Source organism: Gymnoscopelus microlampas (genome assembly GCF_963454915.1).
Source record: "Gymnoscopelus microlampas genome assembly, chromosome: 14".
In the NCBI taxonomy this organism is placed as follows: domain Eukaryota; kingdom Metazoa; phylum Chordata; class Actinopteri; order Myctophiformes; family Myctophidae; genus Gymnoscopelus; species Gymnoscopelus microlampas.
This window is the reverse complement of record NC_139951.1, coordinates 10,349,205-10,357,865: the sequence shown is the minus strand read 5'-3', so window position 1 is coordinate 10,357,865 and position 8,661 is coordinate 10,349,205. Positions and strand designations below refer to the sequence as shown.

General features: G+C 39.3%; 1 protein-coding gene across 1 annotated transcript in view; it reads left to right on the top strand.

The window, feature by feature from the left end:
• The window catches only part of LOC311059542 (uncharacterized protein), a gene marked incomplete at its 3' end in the record, with an annotated part of 5,389 nt that extends 1,365 nt beyond the window's left edge, over nt 1-4,024 (top strand). Inside the window, exons 3-5 of the mRNA XM_084077554.1 lie at nt 235-294; nt 2,682-3,098; nt 3,696-4,024. Of these exons, the coding sequence (XP_083933680.1) occupies nt 249-294; nt 2,682-3,098; nt 3,696-4,024 (792 nt within the window). The 5' untranslated portion in view covers nt 235-248. The remainder of the gene's footprint in view (nt 1-234; nt 295-2,681; nt 3,099-3,695) is intronic.
• Between the last annotated feature and the right edge of the window lie 4,637 nt (nt 4,025-8,661).

Here is an 8,661-nt window from a genome sequence, read left to right as displayed (position 1 = left end):
CAAACCAAGGTATGAATGCCAGCTTCTGAAAACTGGGACTGCAGTTATGCACAGAGCCTATTTAGCATTAATAATTAATTAATTTGTTCATGGAAATAGCTCACACGTGTGTGTGTGTGTGTGTGTGTGTGTGTGTGTGTGTGTGTGTGTGTGTGTGTGTGTGTGTGTGTGTGTGTGTGTGTGTGTGTGTGTGTGTGTGTGTGTGTGTGTGTGTGTGTGTGTGTGTGTCATTAGTACCTCTACTAGAGATGGTAGAATCAACATCAGACAAGAACAACCATGATTCAACAAGTGGTAGGCCTATGTCTGTTTCTCTTCTGTTACTACATGTCCTGTTTGTTATTTTTTTAACTGCTATTTCTTATTTATTTGTTTTCAACAGTTCAAGACAGATTTCTTTATTTTTATTTTTTATAACTGTCTCTGTTTTTCACTCGCTCCGCCTCAGTCTTTCCCCCTCTCTCTCCCTCTTTCGTGTGTGTGTGCGCGCATGTCACGGACGGTACTGATCAGCGCCAAACTGTGCACACTCCCCGTAGGCCAAGGAAGTCACTGCACCCTAGATGTTTCAAGTTGGCCTCATGGTGGTGGCACTACACCGGCCCGCTTTACATTTTGGCTAGCTCCTGAACCGTAATTTACACAATAATATTTTATTTATCTCTGGATTCCTTGGATCATGACGCAACTCCCCAAATATCCCAATACACCCATTTCCACTAGAGTAGATTTTTAGAAGATTTGTAGAAGTCAAAACATTTGTAATTATGTGTTTGTTGTCTCCGCCAGGCCGAGACAAAAGGCATGGCGAGAGAGTATGTTTTACCCTCCGTCCGTCCGTCCGTCGGTCCTTCCGTCCGTCCGTGTGTGTGTGTCCTGTCCGTGTGTTACCAGCTAATCTCCGGCACCGTTGGCCCGGTCACTGCGAAACTGTGCACACACACTCCCTGGATGCCAATTCAGAACCTCTGCCTCAAATTTTTCACATGGGCCTGTTATAGCGCCACCAGGAGGCTGATTTGTGCAAAACCCATTTTTTAATATTACTCCTACAGATTTTATCCAAACGTCATGCAAATCGGTACACAGTATCTCTATAGTCATGTGATCAACACAGATCTGTCCGATTTCCCATATTCCATCCTCATTGGCTAAGGTTGGCTTCCAAAATTTGCAGGATTGGTCCGTTTTGAACAAAATGCCTCAAATCATGAACGCAGCTTGCGATTTCCGTGAAATTTCACAAACACATTCCCACTAGGCCGAGGAAGAAATGCCACTTGACATTTTTTAAATCAGCCTCATGGTGGCGCTATAAAAGGCTGATTTGTTTTTTTAACTATAACTGCACCGATCTGCGTGAAACTTTGCACGCACACTCCCTAGAGGCCAAGGAAAAACATCTGCCCTGCATTTTTCACATTTGCCTTTTATAGCGCCACCAGGAGGCCGACTTATGTAAAACACATTTTTGGATATTAAGCCTTCAGATTGTATCGAAATTTCACACAAATCGGTAACACATGATCTCTATAGTCATTTGATCAAGATGGAACTGTTTGATTTTTCATATTTCCTTTTTCATATCACATATGCTAACGCCAGCATGTATACTTCTTAGATTTGTATGTGGGTGTTGTTCATTAATGTTATCTGTCCCTATCAAATAAGCAAATCAATTAATACAAGATAACAACAACAATACACAAGATGCAGCCTTAAAGGGCAAGACCACTTTGTTAGAGGTCTGGGTTGTGTAGTTTGTAGTTGCCATTATGTAACTCCAAAGGTGGACAAGAAATCAAAAATAATTGCTCCATTGATTAGAAATTGAAAATTCAAAATATGCTCCTCATTGACTTACATTGTACGCTGAAACAGCTCTCAAAGTCACTCTTTTAGCACATAAACGGACGCAAACAAAGTTGATTCAGACAATATAGAACATCAGCAAACCCAGTACTGTTTGTTTTTAATAAAAATGTTAACTTCCTGTTGATTTTGCTATTTTTATGTAGAAGAAAACCCGGACTGGATCTACGGATCCGGATCCGAATCTTCAAATAGTAAAATCAACAGGAAGTTGACATTTTTATTAAAAAAACAAACAGTACTGGGTTTGGTGATGTTCTATATTCTCTGAATCAGCTCTGTTTGCGTCCGTTTACGTGCTAAAAGAGTGACTTTGAGAGCTGTTTCACCGTACGATGTAAGTCAATGAGGAGCATATTTAGAATTATCAATTTCTAATCAATGGAGCAATTATTTTTGATTTCTTGTCCACCTTTGGAGTTACACCATGGCAAGGTAACTACACAACCCAGACCTCTACCAAAGTGGTCTTGCCCTTTAAGTGCAGAATGTGTTATTCTGATACAGATTTGAGTAAAATCCAGACAGACATGAACAGCATGTTTTAAATACATTCATGAGGTCGCAGGTCACATCATTGGGGAGCCAGGCGTCTCAGGGAGCTCAATGTCAGTAAACCCAATAAACTGTAGAGGTCTATATGAACCAACTCAAAATTAACAAATCAATTAATTGGACAACCTCTTGTGTAATATTGCTTAAGTAAACAATTAACTTTAAAGTAATGAGAAAAGCATGTTATGATTCAATCTATTCCATTTCAATCTATCTGTCTTTTTTCTCCCCTCTCATGTTTTTCAATGTCATAGACTCCATCGTGCGTATAGCAACTTCACTCTACCATTTCTGTGAGGAGGTCAAGGGCAACAAGAAACAGTGCCAGCGTTTGGTTAAGCGTGTGAAAGGACTGGAGGAACTGGTGCTGACAATCAAGCAAAAAGGTGTTGGAGATGTGGAGGAGGACCTCCGTGATCTCAAGAAAACACTGGAGTTTGCAAAAGATGTTGTCAAAAAATACATATCTGATAGTTTCCACGAGCATGTGTTTAAAGACTGCAACGACGATACTGAGTTTAGGAGTTTGAACAGCAGTCTGAACAGTGCATTGAACAAGCTTTCCAAGCGTCTGCAGGTTGATAAAATACTACACAAGCTGTCCAACGAAGCTTCTCAACAGACAGAGGATGAAGCAGACAGGAAGGAGGATCATGAGGAGCTGAAGAGAAGTGAGAGGCAGGGTCTACTACTTTAACAATCCATGTGAAGATGTAGTAGCAAAATCTGTCTATGATTTAAAAAAATATGTTTTATTTCAGCAGATATCTTAGTTACAAGAAGAATTAACAATGGATTTTTGTTTTTCTACGCATGGTATTTATTCAGTTTGGGAAATTACAATCTCTAGAAAGCATTAGCTCAAGTTGGCTGGTTGTCTCAAGAGGGACTAGAAATGGTCTCACAGACCCCATGTATTGTCAACTTTTCTTCTTTTGTTTTGAGAGAGCAAATTACAAATTGCCCCACATATATGTTTTATTCAAATAGTAACCCTTCTATAATCACAGTATTACACTTGAGGGTGTGCTTTACTGTCATTATTGGCTTATTGGCTATTGATGCTGAGGGCACTTAGCACAAACACCTCATCACTGTCAATAATGATGGTAAAGTACACCATCATTATCAGTATATATATCATTTAACTTTAAAGTCAGCTGTCACTTCTCATTCAATATGAGAAAAGAATGTTGTGATCCAATCTACGGTATTATATTTTAACCTATCTGTCCCCCTTTCTCCCTTCTCTCATGTTTTTCAATCAGTCATGGATCTCATAGACCCCATCTTGGACAAAGCACAAACTTCACTCTCCCCTCTCTGTAAGGGTGTCATGCGCAACAGGAAACAGCGCCAGCGTCTGGTCGAGCGTGTGAAAGTACTGAAGGAATGCTTGGGGGCGATCAAGGAAAAAGGACCTGGTCAGGACTATGCTGATGTGGAGGAGGCCCTCTGTGAGCTGAAGACCACACTGGAGTCTGATGAAGTTGCTGCGTTTGTTGAAAAATACACCTCTGGTTGGGGACTTAGGGACTACGTGAATGACTTTGACAGTTTGAACAAATGTCTCGGCGATGCATTAAATAAGCTGTAAAGTGCTCTGCCGGTTTATCAAAATTACAAGCCGTTTGAATAGGATCCTCGATGGGCAGAGGATGAAGCACACAGGGAAGAAGAGTATGTGTAGCGGCATAATACTAAGGGGGGGGGTTTAAAGGGTTTCCAGGGGGTCTCCAGCTAAACTAGTTAATACAACATCACAATCAATTTAACCACTTTTTGAAAATCTTTTATATCTTTAAAATATTTTTGGAATGATGGGGGTCTGCAACCAAATAGGCCTACATATCAATTTGGCATTGATATGAAAATGTTTGAAAACCACAGCTGTGTAGACTACTACAAGCTGAAAATATGCAATTGTTCACTGCAGTTACACTTGTGAACATTGCGTTGGAAATTACTGAAACTGTGCACAGAGAATGAGTTTACTACACTATGAAATCTCTGTGCTCCGGGCCGTGCTACGAGTCTGTGACAGGAGGTCCCAGCTGTCCGTGCAAGAGAAGACGCACACACAAGAAACTCTGTGCATTTGTAGTTGAAGAAACTGTTGGTCACTCACAGAGCAACACAGACAATACAGACGATAAGATTATTTTACACAATAAGATTATACACAGACAATAAGATTATTCTACATTGTTTTCAAGTCGATGCTGTGCAAGGAGTGATGGATGCACGTTTTGGAGAGCGCAGGCACACTGGATGCTTTGAACCCACCGGCCGAAGACAACTGTATGGATCTTTGGTAATTAGCTGGCAAGCCTGTCGTTGAAATGGTTGAATCAGGTGTGGCTCATGAGTTCCTGGGCAAGAAGATAACAGAGACTTCAATTACCCCGAAAAAGGACAAAGCTAACTTTCTCTGTGTATTCCTCTGTGCCCAATGTCATCACAGCTTACACCCTTGCCCTAACATTGGGGGCATCTATCCCTCCCAACGTGTGAAAACTCCTTTTCAACGATTAAAGAGACCTTTTTAATACGTTACACAAATGCAAGGCTCAGGCTCAACTTATTTGGCTTGCCTTTGAAAAGATTCTTACAGGGACATTCTGATGAGAAGATTTAACAGAGATACACTGTCTTCCACTTTACTGAGACAGGGAGAACGAGAGAGTTACAATTAAAGTAAATTCAAATTATGAATTCAACCCCTTAATTGTTTGTGCCAAAACTGACCAACCCAGATTTGGCACAAACAAGGGGTTGAATTGGTTTTCCTACCAAAAGTAGTGAAGGAGTGTAAAACCCTCTCCTTCAAAACTGCCCTAAAAGAGTACCTCCAGATGGATGCAATTCGAAACTGGCCCCTGTAAAAGTCGCAACCCAGCCCCCTCCCCTCGAACTGTTTACTGTACATATTTTTTGTTTTTCTTATTTGTTTATATGATGTTCTGCATAGTAGTGTACTGTATATCTGTCTGTCATTTAATGTCTCTATGAATTGAGTACAAAGGACCCCAATTGAAACAAGCCATAGGCTTTTTTTTTTTTTTTTTACCAATCCTATTTAGTTGACCTTGTATTTGAACTGTACTTTCATGTGATTTTTTTCTGCAAACTACTAAATAAAGTATTCAATCAATCATTGATTGATTGATTGATTGATTGATTGATTGACGTGCGTGCGTGCATGATCGGAATGCGATGTACTTCTGATGTTTGATCGAGTTAAATGAGTTTGGTTTTGCATATCCAGAGCTTTACATTATGATGATATGATAGTAATAATAAGGCTGACACAGCTGTCCTGGTGCTGTTTTTATTGCAAGATGAAGGCTGCTTTGCGTTTATGTTGTCCTACCTGGGATCTTGGTGCAAGCCAGATGTCTACCGCTCTTCAATACGGAATAGCCGCTGGGCATGGGGAGAGGCAGTAGGCCTACTACTTGTGAACCAGTAGGTGTCTACCCGACATGAACATTTAGTTAGTTCAGTGGCGTCAGTTCAGCAAAAGCTAAGGTATGGCAGCATGCACGCGACCTCATGCACGCGCGCACAGCGCGCGTGCATGAGGTCACCCCGCGCGCGCGCGGAATTTTTGTGCGGTTCTGGGCGGGTTGGGTTCGTTTTTTTCCAGTTTCTGGTTACTTTATTTCGGTTTTAGGGTTAGGATTCGGGTTAGGTTAGGGTTATGTTATTTAATTCTTATTTTTGCCTGATTTTCCCGATTTATTATCAAAAAAGTACTTCTTTTTTTTTTCTTCCCTGGAGCCAGGGTATGGCAGCTGCAATAGCCTGCCATACCCAATTGACGCCCCTGAGTTAGTTAGTTAGTTAGTTTATTTATTTTGGTCATGGTTTACAAAAACAAAACATTTTGAGCATACAAAGTATTTTTAGCTAAATCATTTGACCGAAAAGGTTAGGGCTGAAGCCGAAGCTTATTATGCCCACCTTATTAATAATCAAATTAAATTATTTGTGACACAAAAAAACAAAAACAAAAAACAAAGAAAAGAAAACAAAAGAGTAAAAAACAAAACAAAACAAACAGAAGAAAACCAAGTGTTAACAATGCTAAGTCTTACATAATTATAAAAACAAAATGATTTAAACAAAACAAAATGAAGAGAAACATTTCCTGATTTGCGTCTATTACACAGAAAAAAACAAAAACACAAGAAACAAAACAATTCAATAATATTTATATATATTGAAGTGGTAGCTTCATACATATAAATATGTTCATTGTTTATGTTAAGTTAATGACAATTAGATTCGCATAATATTGGTTACATACACATATATACGTATATACATATATATACATACATACACACATACATATATACATACATACATACATATATATATGTATATATATATATATATATATATATATTCATGTATTCATAGAAATACGTACGTGTGTTCGTATGCACACGTACATAGTGGGAAGATGTTATCAATTATCTCACTAGTGATTCCCTATATCTATCTATAACCTTTGCTTTATATGTTAATTTGAATTTTCTTATAGAGTTGCTCAGTTTAAGTTCTTTGTCTAATTTATTCCACGTGATTACCCCGATGGCAGATAGGCATCTTTCTCTGGTGTTTGTCCTTGCAAATTTATTTTTAAATATAGCCATCACTTTCTTGGTCCAGCAATTCCAGCTGGCAGATCCGTGGCACAGAGGCAAACTGGAGCTGGAAGTTTGATGGAATGCATTGAAGTCAATGACAGCCAGGTGGAATAGTATGGATAAAGAAAAGTATTAAATAACACTTATCTTTGAATGATGGCAACCTTTGTAAAATAACAGTTCAGGAAAATGAAAGAAAATGTATCATGTTTTCTGATGTCTTGTTTTTCGATGTGCACTATATCATTCAATTCTAGACCCCTTAACAGACGACATCACACTGATAAAAACCAGTATGTGTGCAACCAGTATGCACGCAATGAAACCCATTCTATCAGGTCTCGCTAGGACGCGCCTCACTAGCCAATTTTTTTTTTTTTTTTTTTTTTTGACCCATAGACCAAGGAGATATGATTTTTCGAAGATCTTTACTCTCATCCACTTCCTTGTTAACTTAAAACTTAAAAATGTTGTATCTCGGCTCCTGAGTACTTTTTTTTTTTTTCATTGAAAAATCTCTGGCATGAATAACAATAGGCAGTGAAAATAATTCAGGCAGTCAATGTGTTAAGAGTGGCCGTGTGTTTTGGGCGTAGGCTTGGCTCCAGCTCCCAGCTTGGCACACCTGTTTCCAGTTCCCTCATCTACCTCACCTGTCTGCCATCAGCTCATCACCTCCAGTCTATAAAGCCATGTTCTTCTCTCCACGCAATGCCAGATCGTTTCACAAACTCCCAGTGTGTGGTAACGCTTTTTGCCTGCTAACTCCGTCCTAGTTATTTCCCTTGTGCTACAGTTAGTGTTCTAGAACCGTGTTCCGTGTACGCCTCGTGACTCACTCCTCTCTCCTGTGTTACAGTAACCTACTCACCTGCCTTGCCTGCCTGCCTGCCTGCCTGCCGTGCCTGCCTGCCGTGCCTGCCTACCAGCTCCCTTCGACCAACACCACCAACCACTCCACTCCTTTGTTTGAATAAACACCCTTGGACTTTGACTATTGTCTTGTTTCTGCATTTGGGTCCGTCAGTTATACTAATCGTGACACTCGCAGTCACATTATTACCTGAATGAAGCACTGAATAGTGGTAGCAGAGGTGGACTTACCCATTAGGCAAGGCCTGGGGCCCCATTAGAGTGCACAGTAACAAAGTACATTTACTTGAATACTGCACTTAAGTAATTTATTTGAGTATCTGTACTTTACTTGAGTATTTATATTCTTGACTTTCACTCCATACATTTCAAAGACAAATATTGTACTTTAACTCGACTACATTTGTAGGAATGGAAAAAGCACATGAATTAACCAGTTAAGCCCTATTTCAAATAGTGAAAATAGCAGATCTACAAGCTCACAACACATTGTAGATCTTCTGTTTTCCCAATTATTATTTAAAACTTTCTGGGGGAAAAAGACAACATATATACTTTGTTATTTGTACTTTTAAATACTTAATTATTTTTAGGAAGGAAGTAGGCCTACTCTATTATTATTATTATTTTTTTATGATTGATTGATAGATTAAATACTTTATTAATAGTTTGCAAAAAAAGAAAACACAGGAAAGTACAGTTC